This window comes from Podarcis muralis, chromosome 3 (genome assembly GCF_964188315.1).
Source record: "Podarcis muralis chromosome 3, rPodMur119.hap1.1, whole genome shotgun sequence".
In the NCBI taxonomy this organism is placed as follows: Eukaryota; Metazoa; Chordata; class Lepidosauria; order Squamata; family Lacertidae; genus Podarcis; species Podarcis muralis.
The window spans coordinates 71,461,936-71,487,336 of record NC_135657.1 but is presented as its reverse complement, the minus strand read 5'-3'; the positions used below and the strand labels follow the sequence as shown (position 1 = coordinate 71,487,336).

Below are 25,401 nucleotides of genomic sequence, written 5' to 3'. Positions count from 1 at the left end.
TTATACAAGGGGGTATTGAATACAATGCACCATGTTAGTCACCAAATTGCAGGTTGAATACTAGTTGTTGTACAGAAATATTCTAGTGTTTAAAATCAAAGAAAAGTGAACGTGCGACACCATAAACAGTGCAAGTTCGAGTAAGGCTGAGTCAGTAACCACCACAAGGGTCATTGCAAAAGGAAGAAGGGAAGAGTTTCAAAATACTGAGATTTTTAAAAGCCATTTAATCAACAGTCTGACAGCAGGTTTACCTAGAGTTCTTTAATGCCATAAAGATCAATGCAAAGAACACGCAGTGCTGTTAGTATATCGAAGGCTTCTGGTGCCAGTTTGTTTGCAGCATGCTAAAAACCTTAAACTACATATCTTAGACGAAGTATGTCACCACTAACATTTATGCCAGTTAAAGAGTTGTGCAGCATTCAAGCATGTCTTATTTTGGAGGGCGTGTAGGTTTTGTCTATTACTTCATCCTGCAAGAACATATGAAGACAGCGTTCGTTCTGCGCCAAGGGGTGGCCTGCAACTCTAGAATTTGAGAATAAAAAAAATTAGACTTCCAGTTTTAAAAACCACTCTCCCACCCCGAACTTTCAGGAAGATTTCCGATTTAGACTTGCTTTTAAATACCCCACAACAACAAAAATCAAACTCTCCCCTCTCTTAAGTGGCATTTAAACAACTCCACCAACGGCTAATGGGCTACCACCCACCCACCAGTTACCAGAATTAGCATCCTATCAGCATGACTGCTTTCAGAGAGATCATACTGCAAACAAGTCATCATTCCTGACAAAGGTTAAGGGGGGCAGGTCTGTGGTAGGACTCTAATGTACCCTCCCCCACCCTCAAGGAGAATAGAGCAAATGACATTATTAGCTATTTGAAATTTTGAGCACATCCTATATGCAGACTCAGCAGCAAATCTACTTTCACAAGAAACAGCTGCCAAGTTAAAGACAGTCTTAGAAGGTATCAAAAAATCTGGGGCTGTATTCAACTGTGCAACTAATCTTTTTCTTTCACATCTCCTTCACCTCCCACTCAGCCCGCAGTATTCAGTAGGTCCACCTGACTTTGGAGAGGGAAAGATTGCTTACAAAAGCTGCCACTCCCCTCCTGCAGCCACTGGATGCCATCTGAGATGTTGAGAGCTCATGGATGATAGAAGCCAGCTATGAAAAGATCACTGGCCCATCTTGCCTAGCACTGTCAATTGCTTTCAGACTCTGCGCTGTCAAGTCAGACAACCCTTCTCAAGTCCTGCTACCCAAATTCCCTTCACTAGAGACAGGCCGCATTCCCACAGCAGTTTATTCCATTTTCCCAACGTTCTCCTTCTAATTTCCATGTTATATTGGAGCTTTCCACAAGATAAAAGCCACATCCAAAAAGGTATGTCAAGTTTAGTGCCAATTCCTGTGTCATTTGCAAACAAGTTTCCCCCCTGGAAGCAATCTGTTTGCAAATAACATGAAAACCTCAGCAATATTTCACTGTATTTCTGGAAGTGGCTTTGACATTCTGTGAAAACTCAAATATAATGTGGAAATTAACAGTTAGGGAAACGTCAGGAAAACAGAATCAACAGCCGTGTGACTGCAGCCACTGTCTAATCCAATGTCCTAAGCACAAATTTCATGCCATTGAACTGCAATTATGAAGCTATTGGGACAAGTACTAAAATGACAATGAGAAGCATTCTCATATTCCTATTTTATATGCAAATAAAGTCCATGCACAATTAAAGGTGACCATCGTGTCCAAATACGTTATTACCAAATGAGCTGGACTTTCAGAACTGTGTGTTTGATTTGACAACATTCATCTTCTCCTTTGATTTATTAGAGGAGGATGACCAGTATTGGTTCCAAGAAGCAAAATGGGATGGGGAACTATGGAACCAATCCTGGTCATCCTCCCTCTAATAAAACAAAGGAGAACTGGGCAGTAGTAGGCCCAGCCTTCTTCCAGCAAAATAAAATAGTTCATATCCAGATGCCTTAAAATAAGCAAGTTTCAGAAAGCAGGATGGAGAAGCAAGTGAAAAATGCATTCCCAACTACCTGCTATATCCCCCTCCAATTTCAGGATTGGAAAGCCTATAGGCAACTGCCAAGGAGGCAAAACTACCATGCAACTCCAGTCCCTGTCCCCTCTGACCTAATACGGAAGCCAAGGCTTAACTGTTCCAGTAAGCAAATCTGAAGAGACGGCCACCCTAGCCAAGGCTATGTGTAAAAACCATTTTGCCACATTACGAGCATCAGCTTCTCAGGCTGCGTAGTCAGATTGTAAGCTAACTGTTCCAGCTGATGAATCGCAGCCCCTCCCCACCTCCCCCCAGCCTTATTTGTATGATTCTATCTTTACATGCTGTAATTTTAGCAATTTGCATAAATTAAGCAAAACTGAAACAAAACCCAGGTCACGACAAATACTTCAATCATTGCAGCAAATGTTAAAGCATTTGTACACTGTTCAGCGTGGATGCTGATAGCGCTTAGATGCTAGTTCAACCCTGAAAGTAGTTCAGGAGCATTTAAAAAGGTGAACTGAGCTTTGCGTGGTATGAGAGCAACTGCACTGCTAAACCCACCGGAGCCAATGACAGATGTAAGCATGTATAATAATAATAATAATAATAAATTTTATTTATATCCCGCCCTCCCCAGCCGAAGCCGGGCTCAGGGCAGCTAACAACACCAAAATAGTGCGACATTAAAAACATTATAAAAATTAATTAAAATCAAGATTGATGGCAGCCATAAAGTTTTGTAAAGGTTGCCAAAGGAGGGAGTCAGGCTGCGCCCTAACCAAAGGCCTGGCGGAACAGCTCTGTCTTGCAGGCCCTACGGAAAGATGTCAAGTCCTGCAGGGCCCTTGTCTCTTGTGACAGAGCATTCCACCAGGTTGGAGCCGCAGCCGAAAAGGCCCTGGCTCTAGTTGAGGCCAGCCTAACCTCTCTGTGGCCTGGGACCTTCAAGGTGTTTTTGTTTGAAGACCGTAAGTTCCTCTGTGGGGCATACCAGGAGAGGCGGTCCCGTAGGTACGAGGGCCCTAGGCCGTATAGGGCTTTGAAGGTTAAAACCAGCACCTTAAACCTGATCCTGTACTCCACCGGGAGCCAGTGCAACTGGTATAGCACCGGATGAATGTGATCTCTAAGCGAAGACCTCGTAAGGAGTCTCGCTGCGGCATTCTGCACCCGCTGGAGTTTTTGGGTCAGTCTCAAGGGCAGCCCCACGTAGAGCAAGTTACAATAATCCAGTCTGGAGGTGACCGTCGCGTATAATGTGGTTGCCTTTACACAACTGACATTTCTACACAACTAAAGAAATAGAACAGTGCACTTACTTGTTTATGAATTGTTCAAGCCCTTGCTTCCTTTCCTCTATAAAAGAGTCATCAAATATCCCATCGTCTCCTCTAAAAGGCAATTGGCGGAAAAAAGCTTTTCCAGGCAAGGGAGGCACTACAACCTGAAAGACAGTTGTGATCTAAATTACTAACACACTGAAAAATAGACTGCTTATTTTATGTAGAGAGCATCTAGCTTTTAATACAGTGCCTAGAAAATTTGTTTTAGGAGTACATGGGCTGTACCTTTCCCTTAGACATGGCACTGAAGATGGATGGCTGATTTAATATGGGATGCACAGAAGTGCCAAGCTTAAACACAGCTGCAAGAATTCAGAATGGCCTGTGCTCGGGTCACAGTAAATTCCAGAACTGAGTTGGCAATCCTTACTACCACCACTGACACCACATTACTTAACAGCCCAGTGTAACCCTTTTCAGTGCCACAACACCTTTGTAGCCAAGAAAATGTTTTGCCTTACCTTACTCTCTCTTTCTAGTTCACTTCGAAGCCATTCAAAGTCACTGTATCTTCGCCTGACACAAGACTCCTTCAATTTGAAAATAGGAAGGTTTGTCTAAAGAAAAGGAAAGGGGGGAAAATGTCCCATCACTGTTCATCAACAATAGAGTACCCAGGCCTGATTATATTGAGACTGTCTACCTTCCTAACACTGCATTCAGGATGTATTGCTCATACGATACACACCCAAGTGCCAAACTTAACATTGCTGTGAGGGCCAAGTATAGAGATTTTACTATTTTAGCTCTAATTGTTGTCCACAAAAGGTAAGCCTCTGTCCTACCCCTTCTGGATGATAAGTACTTATCTCCAGGCTGATGCTGGCATTGCAGCACTGCCTATCCTAATCATTAAAAAGTTCATACTAACAACTAATCACAGCCTCACTCTAGAACATATTCTGAACACTTTTCTGCACAAAGTTTCATTTCATTTCAGGGAGCCTGTAGACTTCACTCTTGAAGCACCCATCATTCCCTCTGTCCACTTCTTGGTTAGGTCATCCAGCATGACTAAGGAAGCTTGCTCCAAACTGGGCCCGAATCCAGAATTTATAGCTTGTTGGATTCTAGACTGATGTCCTCTTTGATGTACAGAGCAAAACTGTCAATCTGCCTTTTCCTACACTTTATTATTATTATTTAAAACTTACATCCTGTACTTGGTTGGAAAGCCCTAGGACAAGTTACAACAAATGCATACATAACACAATAGCAAAAGCTTCGCAGTACACAGGCATCTGTTACTGTTTTTAAAAGCCAATCTGAGAAAACAGGTCTTCAGGCAGCACCAAAACGTGTATGATGTTGGCACCAGCCTACTCTCCAGCCAGGGAGATATTGTTAAGAAAACCTTCAGGTGGACAACTGATCCCTCATTTTCCCTTTAGGCTGGGCTCTCCGCCCCCAGCAGATCTCATTTCATGGGCTAGATGTTAGAAGAGAGGTGTTCCTGAAGTAAACTGGGCCCCAAGCCATTTGGGCATTATTTAACAAAAGTTGTACCCTAAAAATTAAAAAGAAATCTAAACAGAACTAGTCCAAACATGTCCACAATGCAACCTTGAATCTGGTTCAGTGGTAGATTAGCAACCACTGAAATTCATTAAGAGTCCCTGTTGTATGGGTCATGGCATAGTTGCACACGTTTGCAAGGATGACCACTAGGGCAACAGGACTTCCCCTTCCTGCCCCCCGCACCATCCCCAAATCTGCTGTGGAGGGGTGGGGTGGGGGAACCCAGGACAGATTTGGGAGGATGCAGGGCGAAGAGGAGAGAACATCCCATTATGAAAGGAGAACGCTTGCCTTAGCACTATGTTGAATACAACCCATGTGCTCTTGGTATTAAACCTTCTATTCCCCCCACCCCCACCCCAAAACTGGCTCAGGAGGTCAGGAGAACCCTTGGAAGAGTGGGGGGGGGGGAGAGAGAAGGGAGACTGCTCAGTACAGCAATCCAAAATGCTTGCCCTGACTAAACGATCACCTTAGTGTGACGCTGAAATCCTCCCACTGTGCTCCATCATGTACAGCAACATCTGTATGTACATGGTGTGAAACCCAACCCAAGCGGAATTAGGAAGGCACTTGCATTTTCCCAGGTAAGCACAACACTGTTCATTGTATTAATGTCTTAAGGTATATTTTTTCTCTTAACGAGTTCCTTTATGCTAAAAAGTCATGCTTGCATTGAAAGACGCTGGCTTTTGTAAAGGCATTTTTGTCCCAGGCAGGGAACACCACTATACAGTTTCCCGAGAGCTCAGGAGTAAAGATTCCCAGAATAAAAACAGTGGATTATTGCTCTCTGATTTCACCTTTTGGCTTCTTAGCAGAGTTCCAAATTAAGTCATTGTAAGTGTGTAAGGCCTGTAGAGTTTTAGTGTTTTCTGCAGGTGAGATTTTCACCTTTAACATTCCATTTGCTCAAGTTACTTAATCCTTCTTGTTAACTGCTCTTTTATTCAGTAAGTTAAGATAAAGCAGTGAAAGGAGTGCCTCGGAAATTCTTATTTCTTGGTACAGGAGCCTATAAAAGTTAATCTCCAAGCAATATATAAGGCTTAGAAGTACAGTGTTAGGTAAAATGAGCTGGCCCAATATAGGTACCCCTCCATTTTTCCTCCTTTGAACTTCTGACACAATCATGATTTAGACTCCCAACACATTTAGCTGTTTCACTCTTGCCAAATCGTTTCCTGTTAAGATATAAGCTACCTCAAGACAGCTGCTTAGAGAACTGCAAAGGAGCGTGAGACTTTCTGCCACACTGGTTAACACTTCAGTTACATGCTTCTAGTACGTAGTCTGCAGCAGTGAATTTATCCTGGATTCATCCTAACCACTGTGCTTTTTTCTTTTTTCTTTTCCTTTGCTTTTTTTTGCAATTACCTTAAAACCGAGTACAGTGGTACCTCAGGTTAAGAACTTAATTCGTTCTGGAGGTCCGTTCTTAACCTGAGGTACCAATTTAACTAATGGGGCCTCCCACTGCCGCCACAGTGCGATTTCTGTTCTCATCCTGAAGCAAAGTTCTAAACCCAAGGTACTATTTCTGGGTTAGCGGAGTCTGTAACCTGAAGCGTCTGTAACCCGAGGTACCACTGTATTGAGTATGTGAGAGGGAGAAATGACTTGAAATATAGAACTGAGCAGTTAAAAAGCTATTCATGATTCTTGCAGGATATCTTCAAGATGGCAAATGAGATATTCTACATCACTGATATTCAAGTAGTGGTTTGGGACCTTCTATATGGTTGCAATAGCAGTGCTAACTTCATACAAATATGGTGGCGGTGGTGAGAATTAAGAAATGGCTTCAATACATGTTTGGGTTAAAGGCGGGTCCCAGGTCTGAAGACTACTGATCTATTCCAATGAGATATGCATAAGTGATAAGGGCTGCACTGCTCCAACCTTGAAGTCGATAATTTGCTCTGAGGTAGCAGCAATTCATTCCAGCAGACCAACTGCTAAAACTACATTAGAGCCTCAAGGACAGAGAAGGTGTAACTTTATATGTGTCAGCAAGGCTGGATTACACTTGGATCCATCTCAAGTAATGAAAAGGAACACAAAGGTCCCAGTCTGATGAATTGTAAGCTTTTACAACACTATAATGTAGGATCAATGGTGCAGTTTAGGCGCTGACCTCCCAAACCTATTTTGTTGCAACTCAGGGTTTTTTTTTATTAAACAAACACCTATTTATATTGACATTTAGTTACAAAGTTTATATCCCACCCTTCTTCCAGAGAGCTCAAGATGATTTAGCATTAAGGGATGGGGAACCTGTGGCCTTTCAGGTGCTGTTTAACCACCATTTCCATCCTCCTTTGCCACTGGTGATGCTTGCTGGGGCTGGTGGGAATTGGAAATTGTAATCTCCTAAAGAGCCATAGGTTCCCCGTGATGCCCTGCTTTACCTTCATAACCAGCTCCATGGCTGAGAAGGGATTAGATCCTGGGTGTCTCTAGCTCTAGCCCAAAACTAACCGCTACACTGGCTCACTTGACATACTGGCACTTAAGAGTCAATGCAGCGTTGTAGCCCTGTGTTAAGTATCTGGTTCAGGATTCACATCCGTGGCAAATTCATTTGTAACCACCTCATCAGCTGCTTTCTGAAACACTGGGATTAAACACCAACCTTCCTCGCATTTTTACCAACATTCTTTGCAGGAGATTTGCATTTGCACACTGAAAAATAGACTAGGTGGTTTCATGTCCTAAACAGCCTCAAGGTAAACCCATACAGTGGTACCTCGGGTTAAGTACTTAATTCGTTCCGGAGGTCCGTTCTTAACCTGAAACTGTTCTTAACCTGAAGCACCACTTTAGCTAATGGGGCCTCCTGCTGCCGCCACGCCGCCAGAGCACGATTTCTGTTCTCATCCTGAAGCAAAGTTCTTAACCCGAGGTACTATTTCTGGGTTAGCGGAATCTGTAACCTGAAGTGTATGTAACCCAAGGTACCACTGTAAATCTATAACACACCTGCAAGAAAAGACTCCCTGAAGAGTCTCTGGACAAAGCCATTGTGTAACTTACACCAATTTTGATGCCACCTTCATAGTAGCTAGCATTCCTACAACTCAGTTGCCAACAGGGAGGTGTGGGTGCTTCTAAAAGCAACCAGGTGCTCCAATAAACTTTCTATAATTAGCTATCAGGCAGAAGTGTATGGTGTAAAACAAGCATATCTGAGACTCTCTTGCATGTGCCACCTACACATTATGAAGGAGTTTAGGAGAAGTTGCAATGCTCTTCTACTGCCTCCTGCTGGCAGATTCTCTCTGGTTAACATTATTTGGATACCTGGTGAACCTTTCTTAAGTCTGCTAAAGAGATGTGATTGTTGTTAAAAAGGTTTAAATTTAAGAGGAAGCCAAAGCATTTTTGTAAGCCACTCATCCGTCTTGACTAACAGGTGGGGCGATATCTTTCAACAAATAAATAAAAAAATGTGCTTCTGTGTGGGCCATCACATACTTGCCCACCAAGGAGAATTTCCATCCAGAAAACCCAGTCCGCCCCCCCAACCCTGATCTTCATTTATACACCTTTACTTGTATCAGTTATGCATGTTGGAAAAATACCACCACCACTGACCAGGATCATCACTTCCCAACATGTTTAAGTGGCAAGATTCCTTTTTCAAATACTATGCAAAGATGTTACAATATATAAAACAAGATTCAAAACTGACCTTCCTTATAAGTGCATGGCAAGCACTGGAGGACGGAGTGAAATTATCTAGATGAGTCGAGAGTTCTCTTATGCTACTCTCTTCATGAGTCAACAACCCTTAACACACCATCAATGGTAGTCCCATTTTAAAAATGGAAGGTATATTAATCAGTTCCTCCCAAACCTGAGTTTTTTCCATCTTGCATGACATACCACAAGATGCATGCAAGTGGGAAAGTCAAAATGATGTACAGCAACAAGAAGTCCTTTAATAGGTTCTGAGATATGAAACCGAAGGGAGGTTCTAAAAAAGGCCCTCTTTCTAAAAGATAACTAGAATAAGTGCTAACTGATTGTAGCCTATACAAACACAGCACTAGAAAGATCAAGTACTCATAGATTGGGCTTTGATACAAGATGCCATTCTGAATTATTAGAAGCGAATAATCACGAATGTGTGATATTTCCACTGACTGATCAGCAACGCTACCAGATACTTATGATAGAAAAATAACCTTGAATCACTTTGCCAAATGTGTGTTGCCAAACCCATGATTACGGGGATAGAAGAGACGTTTGTAAGAGAATTGGTAGAATTCTCGGAATTAGTGCTGCCAGGTCTTAAACTCTAAGCAATGTTTCTCAACCTCAACCTTCTCATCCGTACTAGAGGGCAACTTGCAGAGCTTCCGTAAACTTTTACCACTGGGTACCCATTATGTCACCTATTCAACAAATTTGTACATGTTTTATTTATGTGGAGGCAGCCCTTGGAGGGTGTTCATATTTCGGATTGGGCAGTTATTTGGACATTTGCCACAGTGATAATAAGCCTTAGTCATTAAAAGAGAAATAAGGCTCACACAGGGGGATTTTAAATTCTTGACATTAACCACAGTCTAGAACACTGTACATATCAGAATCCCAGAGGGTCACACATATTGTTAACAAGGACTACAGCGTATTTTTGGAGAGAGTATAGTAGTCTTGCAGGCTAAAAGCCTGCTATAACCAAGGGCCTAATGTGACAGACATTCAGTATCACGTTGGTCAAGGTCACAATTGTTCAGAATGGTGCAAAATTACAAGAAACAAGTGTAAGCAGAGCTTCAAAGGTTTCATCAAGTACAGGAAGGTTGAATTTATGCCTTTGCAATTGTCTACCGAAAAGAGATTTCTCTCCTCCCTGTGTCTACCCTCTCCCACGTTTCTTAATTTGAATTTGAATTATTTCTTACCTGCCCATCATCTTAAGTGATCTCAGAGTGGAGTACATCAAAGCAATTTAAAATCCAACAATGGCAACCATCAGCACAATGTCACCATAAAGCAAAGAGCAGATAAACAATGGTAAATGGCAGCTAATACCGTATTTCAAAATTCAGGCTATGGGAGAAATCTGCAGCAGGAACAATACCAGAAATCAAACAGCAGCGGCACATTTAGGAGGCTAAAAGTCTTAAGCACTCACAGTGTGAGTGGCCTGACACTCAAATCCTAGTAGATAACTAGGGATAGATCAACTCAATGAAGTGTGGGGCACCAACACAATGTTCTGCCAGCTGTCAAGGGCAATCCAGCCTCTTATGTAGGTTGCATCTGCAAAGAGATTCCTTACTGCAAGTCAGCAATCAGATGAAGATATCTGAAGGTGTATCTAACGTAGGTTCTTTAAAGCTTTTGAGAAGCTATCTGCTCTAACAGATAGCTCGTTGAATTCTTGCAAATATTAAATTTTGTATACTCCCGGAAACCAACAACCTACTGGGCTACTTCATTCTATATCACTGAAATTTCCTTACGGCATCTAGGGGTTCCCAAACTGTGGTCTGTAGACCATCAGTGGTCTGTGAGTTTCGTCCAAGTTGTCTGTGGTGCATCTGTAAATATACAATGAAAAACCATGCAGCATCTAGCACAGTACAGTACTGTTGCTTCAATAGGCCGAAAAGCATTAAGCGGTCCTCTAGGACCCTCTGCAATTTTTCAAGTGGTCCTTGGGGAAAAGTTTGGAAATTACTGCTCTAGTAAAAAGGTCACCATGGCAGCTGGCACAACAGAAGCAGCAAATAAAATTCTCAAGCAATAGCCTCTGAGAATCCAGGAGGCACAAACTGCATTCCCTTTAAAATGCAGGTCAACAGTTTAGGAGTGAAATCTCTTCTCAAAAGACAGTGCAACCACTTTTGTCCATCAAAAGAAACTCCTTCATACATGGATTGTTTTTGCTTATTTCCCCTCCATGCAACCCATCATAGGCCTCAGGTGGTCGGTCATTCAAGGACTACCATCATACTTGATTAAGATGGAAAGGAGTAACAGCTGGGCATCATTAAGATACCAATGATAATCCACTCAAAATACACATTTCAGAAATCCTTCACCAGAAGTGTAATGTGAAAGTTAAGGAATGAGAGACTGAATGGAACTTTTACAGAATGTTGAATGAAGGCTCCCAGGGATCTGCGGGTGAAGTATGAGCAGAACTACTGCAAAGCAATGTTCCCTACTCAGAACCCCAGTTGGATCAGGGGGCTACCAGGGCCAATGGTACCAAACATGGCGAAGCAATCTGGGAAAACAAAAATTATTACATTCCTCCCCGACGTCTCTCCTGGGGTAAGCTGCATGAAAGTTGCAAGAGAATCAGAACAAGCATCTTGTCCAGAACCTTGAGTGTCAGTAATCAACACTTATCCAATAAAAACCAATCAGAAGAGAATCTTAACACCTCTTCTGTACTGACTTCAGTGTCAGAACAGATGCAAACTTTTTTGTCTGCAAAACTGTCTGTGACCTGCTAGACACACGTAATGATACCTGCATATGGAGAAATCTTCAAAAGCTTTAGTGGCCCTGCAGATGTTGAAATGTCACCCCTCAGCTCCAGGCACCGTAGCTCAACCAACCCACCGCTGATGTAGAAGCACTTAAAAGCTGCAAAGCTACTCCTAAGAAATCCCCTTCCCAATATAAGCCCTCCAATTTGCATCAATAGTCAGCTATTGGGCATGCTAGCTCCAGCCATGGTCAAAGGGTAGCCACCTACGATATTCTGGGGGAGGGAGGAAGAGGAAGAGAGAAAACCACCAGAGGCGTAAGACCACTCAAGCTATACTAACCAATGACAGGAAAAAGGAGCTTCCGAGACTCACAACAAGCACACGCTTGCCAAACAGCTGAGTCGTCAAGAAGGGGATGGTCCCTTTGCACTTCTGTTTTGCTAGATCCATCACTACAGTTGCTCAATTCTGAAGAGGACTCCAGCCTCCAGGGACAGTTCCACTTAATGCTGTCAACACATGGGCTGAACTGCTTCTCTGTGCAGACTTCCTTCACCTCACATCATATCACAACAACTCTGTAATAACACACCTGCTGTGTACTGTTTTTAACAGCAGGGGTGACATTCAGACCTGCTTGCAAGAAATCTCACAATCCTTCTGAGAAAAGGAAGGTGTGTGATGTGTGGCATCCTGCTGATGGACTCTGGACCACTGATCTCCAACAGAATATTTTTAATCAGCTAAGTGGCCTTACCCATGTAGAAGCTGTCAGCCCACCCAACAAGCCACCAGTTATATTATCCTCTAACACAGGTCAAGGAGACTTCATAGCCTAATGGTCATTTAAGCATTTGTCTAGAACAGATCCACGTTTTCAAACTTTTATTCACATTGAATTATTGACCCATGTTAGACAACAGATTCTGGAATGGAGGTCCCAAGCAAAAATCATTAACTGATTCTGTAGGAATTGGTGACTATTAGCTGGTAGTCAGGGCTTCAAAGCACCTTGCAAATGTCTTTGCAGGGGCTGCCAAATAACTTATCAGTGGTGCCTGCAAACCCCCTTTTGCCTCAGCCACCTAACATGAGGTGTGGGGCAGGTGGGTGTGGCCCATGGACCAGAGGTTCCCCATTGCCAAATAGGAGAGTCATAGGGTTCTGTGTACTTAGCAGCTGTATGGAATTGTACTTTCTTTATCTCAGAGAAAACCAAGGTCTTTTTACATTAACCGATTAGAAATAATTCCTGGCAACACTAAATGGTCTGGCCTCAACCATGAAAGTCACAATTTTTCTTGATATCTAGAAAATCATTATGAAGTTGCTTCAGTTAATTTACCAGCTGATTGTACATTCTTCCAAGTGTATAATCAGTTTAAGAACAGGTCTAAAGTGTTTTCAGGAAGTCTCTTCTTAAAAGGCCTGAGAATTTTAGTATAAACACTGAAAATACTTAGGGTGGGATTCAACTAATGAGTCATGTCAGCTGTGCAAGGACTTCTGCTTGCACAATGGGGCTTTCCCCTCTCCTTGCAAACTCCCCACTCCACTCCACCCCACCCTGCGACTGGCTGTGGAGTTAAGCGACTCCCCAGAGCAGTGCAGAGGGGAGGGATCATTCTGTCTGACAAGCTCAACTTGCCCGACAGAACGATAATCTCAGCAAAACATCAAATTCCCTCCTTAGTATTTACATAAGTATAGCTTTACATTATTTTCTGTCACCAAAGTGAATTATTCAATATATTACTTTTTGAAATTATCTAATATTTGAGTGTCATGATGTATTGATTGCATTTGTGTTGTGAGCCACACTGGGCCTAGTTAAAATGGAAAAGGAGCATACAAATTGAAATAAAAATAATACATGAGGGACTTCTATCCCATGACTAAGTATACTTCAGACAGAGCAAGCACATGCTCAAGTAAGTGTTGCTTAATATTGTTGCCACCCGCATCTCTCCAGAAAGACTTTCGTTTGGCTCTTCAAAGTTGCTGAAGAGCAGAAAAGGAAGGAAAGAAAAAGCAGAAGGAAATATAGAGGATATAGAACTGTTCAGCTTGGCCCCTCAAATCAGCAGAATTTGCAGGAGCATCATTCCAAGGACAATTTAATTAACCTGATACTCCGTTCTTAAAGAGATCATTTGATTCAGGACAACTGAGAGAAAGAAACATGCACCCATATCACCCAGTTTGGAAGAACACAGTAACTGGAAGAGTAACCTGAAAGGAAAAGACCTGGTTCTAGGACAGCATATCTAATATCAGACACTTTTGTTCGATTCAGAGATGAACATTTTATCCCACCTTGCAACTCTAAGAAAGATTGTGTAGTTCTATAACATGCCAAGGCAGTAACTCATCAGCAGCACCAAGGTATTTTTCTTCTAATCCCAATTCAGACATATACTTTTCTCCTTTGTAATTTTTGATCAGAATGCAACTTTTACAAGAGATGCTGACAAAAATAAAAAATAAAACTATTTGATTTGATTGTTAGTGTTTAAGCCACAATATTTTAAAACTAACCTGAACTTTAAACTCTTTAAAACTATGATCCTCTTATGAACAACTACTTTTCTTTAAAGGGAATGAATTGTGGAAAAACTAATTTTGTCAGTCATCATACAAGTACATGACATTGATACTGGTGGACTGGCAAGTCACAAGCTTCACCCACCAAAGCAGCTAAGTGACCTTAAAACTTGGCTTAATTCTTCTATATTCATGATGCAAGCAATTCTAATGCAGTATGACAGGATTCTGAGTTATGTGAAATAAAGCAATTATTCATCATTTTCTAAATAGAAGGAAAAACAGTGCAGCCTTCAAGGTTGTATAAAGGCTCTGAAGTTTAAAATCAACGTTTAAGATTATAGTAACCAGTTTGCATGCACTTTTACATAGGAAATATCTAAGTAGAGGAAAACTCTGATTTAAATCAATGGTGTATTTTGGCCTTTTTTCTTGCAATTTAACTCTCCTTGATCTAAATCAATCCAGCCAGGCTTGTGAAGGCAGAATGAACCATCTGTTGCTACATTGTTAAAATATCTGACTCTTAGTGCTGTTTAATCTTTGTGGTATAAACCACTTGAAGCAATATTCTATTACAATGATATTTCTGTTGCATCAATCTAGGGTACCTTTGCTTGATGGAAGAAGTGAAAGTAGACAAGTGACTCAATTCCTACTCTAGTTTTTAACTAATCAACTGTATGCTTCATGATTTGAGAGCAACTTTGTTGTTTAGAGTGGCATTTCATATTTCATGCTTGTCACTGTCAATGGGGAATACCTGACCTCTACGGTTTTCACTGTAAACAAAATATTACTCACTCAAAAGGAGCATGTAGTAGAACCATTTTTTATCTGACTACAATGCAATCTTCTAAGTCCAAGTAGAACTGGAAATACAACAGTAGAGAAACACAGATATATGCTAGAGATCAAATAAATGTGAGTGGTGCAGATCAGACCCTTTTCAGGATTCGATCCTTTTCACAAATTTGAATGGAAGACTGCAATCCTGTGCACTTCTGAATAGACAAGAATATATTGGGAAAGCCTAAATGGCTTTGAGAGACAGAAAAGTTCTAGTCTCAGAGACAATTCAAGAGTTTCTCCTTGTGCCAGGAATGATGCCCCACTCTAAATCTTCTCCTTCCCCACTTCACACAATGGAATGGGAGGAAGGTGCCATCTCACCCTTTGTCTCACAATGCTTCAGTCTAGACCCAATGAAAGCAAGTGTTTTGAATCCACTATTTTAGGAGTACAACACCATAAGAAAGCATGCACTCGCCACAGTACCACAAAACAACGCTACTGATGTGTGCAAAGAATCGCTCTAACTGAAAGCTCACCCCACCCACTACTAATCTGCAGTTACAGTTCTTGTCCATTTCAGATAAGAAGAAATCCTAAAGTGCTGTTAAAGTGGACTTTTATGCCTTCCACACCTTCAATTTCTTCAGCGCCTGGATTCGTTAATAATGGAAAGCCAAAAAGGGTACAAACAGGATGTGTGTTTAGTTAGAGCATTAAGCCAATTCAATGAAGCTTTTCTTAGGTGGAGTGTTTAAGGCAGCAATTTATTTCTAAAAAAATGTGAACATGAAAGATTAAATCTACGTGCTTTATATTAAAAGTTAATATAGGTTAAGTGGTAAATGCAATATATAATAGTTTTTAAGTATCTAATCTGAGGCTTGCCAAGAAAAAAGGAGCTTCCATTAGAAAGGCTCAATAGTAACTTTTAGTTTAGTCTTAGAAATGCATCTGTCCTTGTCTTTTGTGAAAGCAATGTACTCAAGTTACGTGCAAATTCACATTGTTGATACCTTCCAAGCTCTCAAATCAAGTGTGGTCTACAAATTAGTTTTAGCCTTGGGATTCTGAGACACTTAAAGATCTTCCCATAGTAACAGCACCAACAGCATAAAAGCAATAAAAAAAAACAACCTCATTTCCCATTAGTTTGGTGGCTCAGGAGCTGGGGAGAGTAGATTTAGCAGGCAGGCACATCAACCAAAGCTTGTTAGGAATCATCAATCACTGGCTGCTTCACGTGTGAAGCAGTTTTCTTCAACATGGTGCCCTCCAGATGTTATTGAACTCTAATTCCCATCAGCTCTGGTCAGCATGGCCAGCACTGAGGGATGATGGGTGTTGTGGTCCACAACATTCATGATGATGAAGGCCAAGATGAGCCTAGACCGGCATGGCCAAACTTGGCCCTCCAGATGTTTTGGGACTACAACTCCCATCATCCCTAGCTAACAGGACTAGTGGTCAGGGAATTTTGACTACAATTTGGGAATTGTAGTCCCAAAACATCTGGAGGGCCAAGTTTGGCCATGCCTGGCTTAGACAAACCTCACATATATGTTCACCACCCCACCCCCAACAATGATCACAGGTTCAGAAGCATTCACTTCTGTTTTATATGAAACGCATCTTGCCATATCATCTGGACCCAAACTGTGGTTACTCTTACCTATGATCTGTTTGAGCAAACCACCTTTAACTCATGGATTAGGAAGTTGACTTGTTTCAGCAAGCTATAGTTAAGATTAACCAGTCTGGAGTAATCTAAAACTGAAGTGAAAACTTCCAGTTTCCTTGAAGCTGCATCTAAGAACATTTCACCAGTGTTTAGTGTGTTGTGTGTGAACCGGTGGGTTTTTTAAATAGTAATAATAATAACAATAACAACAATCTTTTATCTCAGTTTCTAATTTCCTTCAACACTTCCTCGGGGCCCTTTCCCCTCAGAATAAGGAGATCCTTCTCCCCCCCCCCCCGCATCCCAAATTTCTGTCTCTCGGCCACTTTTGCTCAGCATGCAGGGAGTTGCTGGTGTTGGCCCTGGTCTAACCATAAGGAAATGACCTGACTAGAAGACAGGATAGGCAGGTGAGGTACTGGGCTGGCTGAGGTACTGAAGGCACACCTGAACATGGCTCAAGGCAGTGGTTGAGAAACACTGAAATAGTGTTTGCCTTGGGCGATACCACATTTCTCCCACATTATAGGACTGTGAAAATGAAATGGGATAACCCTCTTCACAACAGGCTCTTAACCTTGAAGAGAAAAGGCAAGATACAAACGTAATGAAGTCTGGTTAAATGCAATGAAGCAGGCTAAATGCAAGGAAGTCACTGAAACTAAGTCCAGGTGAAACCAATTCATTTGCAAGGCAAACTGTAGTCCTCCAAGCATTTCATGGCCCCCACGAATCAAAACTTTGCTGTTTTAGGAACCACTATTGGGCCAGGGTGTTCTTAGTAGTCATCATGGACGTAACCAGGATTTTTGTTCGGAGGGTCAGGACTTGGTTGGGGGGAACAGGACTTCTGTTAGGGGGGCAGAACCAACGTGATTAGTCAGTTAGTTAAGTATTTCTACTGTTTTACTTGATGTGGGGGCTGCTGCCCCCCTGGGCTACGCCCACGGTAGTCATGGCATGGCAATGAAAATAAATTAACAAACAGCAAGGAATTCTATATTTTGATCTGACAATTTGGTCATTCAAAATCTTCATACTGCACTCCGCAGCTTTCAAGGCAGCTCTAGCAACTGGTACACAACATCAACAAGTCTTGTGATGGGGTAGTACTAGAAGGGCATATTGTAGAGGTGCACTGAGGTTGGCACTGCCAGGCACAATTCACTAGTGTGAAGGCCAGTTAGTACCCAAAGTAGGCAATATCCACCAACTAGTTCCTCCACAGGTCATACACCACCATTTTCTGAAGGCATGGGTTATACCTTGCTATCTAAGAGCCTACACTACATCAGCAAGCATAGTTCATCAACTGGATCAGTTAAAAACATTGAGGCTTTCAGCTGGAACAGGATACAAGTTCAAGTGACATGCAGGACTGCACAGACAACCAAGTGCCAAAGAAGCAATCTAACGGATTAAAAGGAAGACATGACTGTATTCGGTAAAACTTTCCCACACTGGCACATCCTCAAGCAAAAGTTCTTCCTCAATTCATTAAGCTACCTTATTCCTAATTACTGTACTGGTCTATGATCTAGTGCCCTCTAAACTAACTGGCGGCAGCAGCTCTCTCAAGATCTTAGGAAGAGGTCTTCCCAGCCCTACTACATCAAGATTTTTTCAACTGGCAATGGAAGGGATTGAATTCAGGACCTTTGGAATGTGAAGCAATGTGCCATGGCTCCCTCTCTTTGAGCTATCTAACCTACACAACCTAAGCACATACATTCTTTCTTCTGTCCCACTTATGTACACAACCAGTTAAGATAACATTAGGCCATCTATTACCCTAGACCTTACTTACTTTCAGCAATCCATAAACATATTGGCCAATGGCTCTAGTTTGCATTATCACCCTCAGCTTTGCTAGAAATGCACAACCTGGTCCAGAGTAAATAGAAGCAACAAGAAATTTGTTACTTGTTTCAGATCAAACCTACTTTTACAACATTTATCATAAAAGGAAGAACAAACTGATAAACAAATGACGGTGGAAAACACCTTTAGACAAAGTGTCATTCTTAATAAATTCAAGAACTGTATATTCAAGGAGACGTAATGTAAAATTATTTCCTCAACCCTTGCATGACAGTTCTTCCATTACCTGAAAAGTGGGAGAGGAAAAGAGAAAACAAAGATAAATCCTTATTTTCTCCTGCCAGGTTGTCTAAAACCCACAAGAGATAAGTGGCGGGCCCTGATCCACTACAGTGGTACCTCAGGTTAAGAACTTAATTCGTTCTGGAGGTCCATTCTTAACCTGAAACTGTTCTTAACCTGAGGTACCACTTCAGCTAATGGGGCCTCCCGCTGCCTGATTTCTGTTCTCATCCTGAAGCAAAGTTCTTAACCCGAGGTACTATTTCTGAGTTAGCGGAGTCTGTAACCTGAGGTACCACTATACTGCAGTTATAGAGGACCTTAAAGCTTTCCCCAAAGAATGAGATGGCACTATCTTAACTGTCAACTGCACAACCTTGAGATTATCTTTTTGTTATCATGTAGACCAGTGTTTCCCAACCTTATTGGGCAAAGGCACACTTGTTTCATGAAAAAAATCTCGAGGCACACCACCATTACAGCCCCGTGACGTCAGCGCGCAGCGTCACGCCGGGAGGGACGCACGAAAGTGTAAGATTCAATTTTTTCCCCTCCCCCTTGCCTTCCTTCTGTGCCAACCGCCAAAAAGCCAAGAATCGCGGGACCGCCGGCGGAGGGGGGGAGGGCGAGCAGAGGCAGCGGCGAGCCCCGTTCCTCCCCATCCGCCCCATTCCGTGCAAGGAGCGCGAACAGGTGTGAGAAGGGGGTCAAACCTGCGGGTCGGCGCCGGGGAACCTCCAAGCTTTGGGGGTGGGGGGGAGGAGGCAGCAAAGCGAGGCAGGAAGGAGAGCGCGGCTTGGCGAAGTACTCGGCGGCGAAGGCCAGCAGGTCCGGCGGCCGGTGCCGCAGCACCTCCACCGTGTAGCCCTGCAGCAGCTCAGTCAGACCCGGCGGGATCTCGATGCTCATCTTGTAGCCGAGGCGCGCGGGAGACTCAACGGACGGGCCCGGGAGAGAGAGAGAGAGAGAGAGAGACACGACGGAGAGAGAGCGGGAGTCCCTGCTCGCCGTCGCCACCGCTACAACTACTGTGGTGGTTGGTCGTGGTCGCCGCCGCCCACCTCTATCTATCTCTCCCCCTCAGCTTTCTACGTGGGCCTCGAGCCGGAGGTGGGGGGTGGCCGCCGCCGCTTTCTCCGCCTCCACGTCCTGCCTCCTCCTCCTCGAGCCCTCCGTCAGCCCTGAGGGAACCACCGCGCTCGCGCCGCCGCTCTCTGACACGCGAGAAAGAGAAAGGAACGGAGCGGCGGGGTAGTCGGGGGAAGGAGGGGCCGGAATGGAAGCGCGAGGCGAGCTGCGCATGCCCAGCAGGAAGCGGCGGAGAACGCCACAGAGAGAGAGAGAGAAGCAAGGGAGGGCGGGGAGTGGGCGGGAACACGCTTCATGCGTCACAATAACGGACAAGAGGCGCTCGAGGGATAGATTAGGACCTAATTTGACTTTTACAAAAAAAAAAAAAAATCTTTCGAATTTTCCCCACGGCACACCAGGCAACATCTCGCGGCACACTAGTGTGCCGCGGAACAGTGGTTGGGAAACACTGATGTAGACATAGTTAACACTATGAATTCGAGGTATTCCACCAGAAAATAAATTCCCTGGTTAGCCTTTAAGTTATAGGAATGCAGAGAATGTTATTATCACATGAGGGTGAGAATCAGAGAACAATGTATTTCCTTAATGTATAAGGCTGCTGTAGGCTTCCTTTTGGAGTTAAAGGCAGAGTACAAATACAGTAATATGAAAAGTGGACCAAAAGAATTACCATAATTGTTCAGAGGCAGTGACTACTACCAGTTGCTAAACATTATGTAGGGAAGCATCACAATTTAAAGCTTTTGAAGGATGTATCACTGGAGGCCCTTCTCACAGCAGTTTTCTTTGTTCTCACATATCAGTAGGTACCCATAAGAGTATTGTGAATAACCAAAGTACAGCCATATCATGGAGGCCACACAAACAATGAGTATGGGAAGCCAGCTACACAGACTACTTAGCATAACTCTGGTGTGTGATGAGAGACATGGGGCCAGTATGGAACAGCACCAAAGTGAAGCACACTGCATTTCTGGACTGCAGAGATAAGGAACACTGAAACACACACACACAGTTCCAATTACAAGCATCTGAAGGAAGCCAAATTGGGATCTACATGTGCATTCAAGAACCTTGGCATGCGCAGGCTCTGCATCAGACCTTGCATTCTGTATGAATATGGTGCTAACGGCATTCGTATAGGAATTAACACTAGAAGATACTAAGAAAATGAACAGCTTAAAATATCTCTCTCCCCCACACACATACACACCCCTCCCCCACCTTCAACTGCACAGGATGTCACTGTCAACCTCAGCTCAGCTTGCCAGATCAGAGTGCTAAGGACATATTGGTTATGTATATGGAACTGCAGCATCTTCTCTGAAGGTGTGCCAGGGAATCAGTGAGCTCTCCAGTGAGGAAATGCCCCTAACCTTCCATTGTGTGTGGGTGGGGGGAATGGGAAAAAGAGAGTGTGAGGGTGGGGGATAAAAATAAGCCCTTCAGTTTGGCTCAGGCACTTCTAAGCTACACCCACCCAGCCAGCCAGGCAAGGAACGTATTTGAAGGAGTGAAGAGGCCTTACTGTTGGAAGTTGCGCAGGCAGGGCACCTCCACCCTCGCTCCCCATAGCAGATAAGCCCGAGACTCCAGCAGGGCCCGCCCCCCATAATTCCCCATCTATCCGCCGACCACCCCACCCCCGCCGTCCACTCCTCGCTGGGATCCCTCACCTTGACCCTCACGTCGTAGGTGGTGAAGCGGCCTCTGCCCACCCCCACCGTCTGAGGGTTGGAGACGTCGATCTCGAGGAAATTGCTCGGCGGCCCGTAGGCGTCGTTGAGGTTCTGCGGCTTCGTGATCAGGCGCCTGGTGTCCGCGATGGTCTCAGCCATTTCCCCCACCCGCGCGCGCCCGCTAGCTCTCAGCAAGAGGACCCGGGAGGCAAAGGACCGCGGAGGAAGCACCGGGGAGGGGAGAGGGGGAGCGCCGACGAGGGCGGGCGGGCTGGGAGGTCGCTCGGGCGTCACGGCGCAGCAGCCCCACCCCAACCCCACCTCTCGCCTTCTTATTCACGGGTGACCAGCCGACGTGACGCCCCCGCGACACGCTCCGGCCCAGCCGCCGACCGCACCCGGAGGGAGCGAGCCCTGCTACGCGCGCAAAGCACCACGGGGCTTGTAGTCTTCCTATCGGCGGGAGGCCGCTTTGAGGCGATGCGCAGCGGCGGCCGCGGGAACTACAACTCCCGCAATGTCACGGCGATCCGTTCTAGAAGGGGCAAAGCGCAATTAGCGGAGCTTGGAGAATTTTCTTTGGGGGCCTTCCTGGATTCGAAAGGGGCGTGGCTAAAAAAGCTGGAGTGATCCTGGTCAATACACCACACAGCTGGGGAAATAAAGGGGCGCAGGCTCCGAATCATAAGAATCCTCAGCGTATTTTCCCTAGTGCGCTTTGGAAAATGGCAATAAACGAGCCGTGTCTCTATGTGTACATATTTGAGCGTCGTTCGTGGGGCGAGGGGAAGCGGAAAGGTTTGCGTGAGATTGCTGACTCTTCAACCAACCGGTGTAGCTGTGCTTTTAAGTGGAGCCAGCCTGGTTGTGTATGAAAATGCTGCAGAGAGTAAAAGCGGCGATTGTCTGCAGAGTGAGGCACGCCCATTGATTCCGGGAGGGTGGATGGTTAGATGTCTGCAGGATAGGAAGCCTGCATTCCCCTTCCAGCACCCGGCCTTCCAGACACGACAGAGATAAGAAAGTACATGCTTGGTGATAGATCTGTCTCTGAAAAGAGCAGGACAGTTTCACAGCACATGCTTTGTGATGGGGGTCAGCCCTGTCATGAGGCAAAGTGAGGCAGAGACCTCAGACGACCGATGCTGGCGACAAGGCAAAGCAGTAGGTACAGAGTTGGATGTGTCATGCGGCCTATTCGGCACCCCCAAGGCTAGCCTTGTACCCTCAGTTTTGGAGTAGTGTGTGCTCCTGTTACCAATATTAAACTACCAGTCTGGTTGCCTTCTGTATATGGGCTGGGAAGGTGCTAATTTGTCCTTGGCTTCAGGCAGCAAAATACCCATGACCAGCACTTTCCATTAAAAGCATTCCTGTTAAATGAGTAACAAAGAATAAACTCATAATAGTGACACCCATATCTTTTAGCATTCAACCTTATCTCTGCTGCTTACATTACCTAATTAACACCCATAAGTCACAATGATTATTAACAACTATTCAATTATTAATTTAATCAATTAATATTATTAATAAATGAGTGCAATATTTAATACCAGAAGATATGAGGGTTGCCAATATGGGATATCATTCTGTATTACTAAGCTAATATGTAGGTAAATGTCAACCATATGCAGCCACACAGTCCTCTGACTGTCATCTCATCAGTACTAGTATTAGGAACCTTAGAGCAATGAGAAAAAATATCTGAAAGAGCAGCTATGTATGGGCTGAAACCAACAGATCCATACAGTTGTGTGAATAAGCTCTGGGACTGCTGGAGTACTGTGCACTCTTCCTTGGAAGTCAGTGGGACTACATTTGAGTAAACCTACAGAGAATTAGGCCATTCATCTGTCACATCTTGTGAGTGGTTCAGCCAGCATGTAACCATGCTGCACGTCACCACTCCTATGGTTAGAGTTTTTTTATAGTAAGAGATAGTATTTTGAGTTATAAACACGGGATGAAATCCAATGCCCATCTGCCAGTGGAATGAGCTACTGCTTGTGTGACAAGATTCCCCTTTACTCTACTCGCCCCGCCCCCTCCTGTAGCTCACCATGCGTCCCAAAGCTCCTAAGGGTTGGGGAACCAACCAGAGTAGATCTGGGGGCATGAGGAGCCTCAGAGAGAAAAGAGGAAGGGTATGTTTGCTTGAACAACATTGGATATCACCCATGGCATATTTGTAAGGTCAATTCATTCCACCAAAATCACTGGAAAAAGTTATGTTGATTGTACTGTATTAAAACTTGTTGTGCAAGTTGATCACGGCTTTACAAGAAAACAGCTCGGTCACACTCCTCTCAGAGTTTAAACACATATTGCAGCTTTTAAGAAAGGAACATTTACTTGAAAATCTTTCATCAGAATTTTGAGAAACACTGATTCAGAAAAACGTCACTCAATTATGCAATACTTAGGAAACTAAAAAGACACTTTGCTGAACCCTGAGTTCTCAAGTACACACTTTGAATACATAAATTATGCTTGAAATTGCTAAATAGAAGTCAGGAAAAACAAGATAGATTCATACAGAAACAATGGCTTCAATGATACTCCATTTTAAAAAATTAAACTTGATACTAGGGATAAGGAACCTCAGATCCAGGCCCAGATGCAGCTCTCCAGACCTCTATGTGCCTGAGAAACTCCTCTTGGCCACCCCAAGTGTGCCAACTTGAATAAAATAGGGGGAGCAGGTGATCACATGACATGGTGCCTGCATGCCCTTTGAATTACAATGCCCATCAACTTTGGAGAGGCCTGGTCCCCTCAAATATTTTAGGGGAGGCTGAAGGGACCTTGGTCCTTAGGAGTTGGCTCCTATGGGCAAAGCAGGGCAACAACTGTATGGACCGCTGTGTCTTTTACTTGTATGAGAATGTATGCCTTGCTTGTATGGACTGGCATATCTTGTAAGGAGATGTATATTTTTACCTGTCTCTTTGATTGGAGGTATTATAGGTTAATATGAAAACCTAGCAAAAACAGTGGTACCTCAGGTTAAGTACTTAATTCATTCTGGAGGTCCGTTCTTAACCTGAAACTGTTCTTAACCTGAAGCACCACTTTAGCTAAAGGGGCCTCCTGCTGCTGCTGCCGCCGCTGCCGCACCACCGGAGCACAATTTCTCTTCTCATCCTGAAGCAAAGTTCTTAACCCAAGGTACTATTTCTGGGTTAGCGGAGTCTGTAACCTGAAGGGTATGTAACCTGAAGTGTATGTAACCCGAGGTACCACTGTATTTTACTTTGCTTTGCTTAAGGTGAATATTTGTATGGACTAATGTTTATTACACGGGCATGCTTATTTTTTTCCTGTCTGTTATATATCTTCATTGTGGATTATAGGGTTAACCAGTTATACCCTGAAGCTCAAATATCAAGGCAGTGAAAAACTTCATTGAAGAAGAAGCATTTGGCAGGGTTTTTTGTTTGTTTGTTTGTTTTTGTCTGTGGTGCTGCCTTAATTTATGTGGCCCACTGGGAGGAGCATGATTGACATAGGGAGCCTATAAAAACAAATTGTGCAGAGCCACAAATCCAACTCAATGGTGTAACATTGGAAAATGTTGATCACTTCTCCTACCTAGGCAGTTATCTTTCCACAAGGGCCAACACTGATGCCAAAATCCAGCATCGCCTGAGCTCTGCAAGTGCAGCTTTCTCCTGATTGAAGTGCAGAGTGTTTGAGGACTAGGACATTCACAGGGAAACCAAAATGCTTGTTTACAAAGCTATTGTACTACCAACCTTACTATATGCTTGTGAAACATGGATCACTTACAAACGCCATCTCAAACTCCTTGAAAGATTCCATCAACGGTGTCTCAGAAAAATTTTACACATCACTTGGGAAGACAGGCAAACTAATATCAGTGTACTGGAAGAAGCAAAGATTACCAGTGTTGAAGCAATGATTCTTCAACATCAACTTCGTTGGACTGGTCATGTTGTGCGGATGCCTGATGATCGTCTTCCAAAGCAACTACTCTATTCCGAACTTTAAAATGGAAAGCGAAATGCTGGTGGTCAACAAAAGAGGTTGAAAGACTGTCTTAAGGCAAATCTTTAAAAATGTAGTATAAACACTGACAACTGGGAAACACTGGCCTGCAAACGCTCCAGTTGGAAAACAGCCT

General features: G+C 43.7%; 1 protein-coding gene across 1 annotated transcript; it reads right to left on the bottom strand.

Annotated features, from left to right (window-relative positions):
- Window positions 1-207: 207 nt before the first annotated feature.
- SNX3 (sorting nexin 3) lies at window positions 208-21,653 on the bottom strand. The gene is made up of 4 exons (XM_028723103.2): window positions 21,252-21,653; window positions 3,846-3,941; window positions 3,361-3,485; window positions 208-531 (listed from the first exon to the last, which is right to left on the bottom strand). The coding sequence occupies exons 1-4, from the start codon at window positions 21,411-21,413 to the stop codon at window positions 426-428; spliced, it is 489 nt and encodes a 162-aa protein (XP_028578936.1). The 5' UTR covers window positions 21,414-21,653; the 3' UTR covers window positions 208-425.
- Between the last annotated feature and the right edge of the window lie 3,748 nt (window positions 21,654-25,401).

Coding starts and splice junctions, on each gene's coding strand:
- SNX3 (XM_028723103.2), bottom strand. CDS start 21,413: ATGGCTGAGACCATCGCGGACACCAGGCGCCTGATCACGAAGCCGCAG. Junction 3,486..3,845: donor AACTAGAAAGAGAGAGTAAG/GTAAGGCAAAAC, acceptor ACTGTCTTTCAG/GTTGTAGTGCCTCCCTTGCC. Junction 532..3,360: donor CTTGAACAATTCATAAACAA/GTAAGTGCACTG, acceptor CTCAAATTCTAG/AGTTGCAGGCCACCCCTTGG.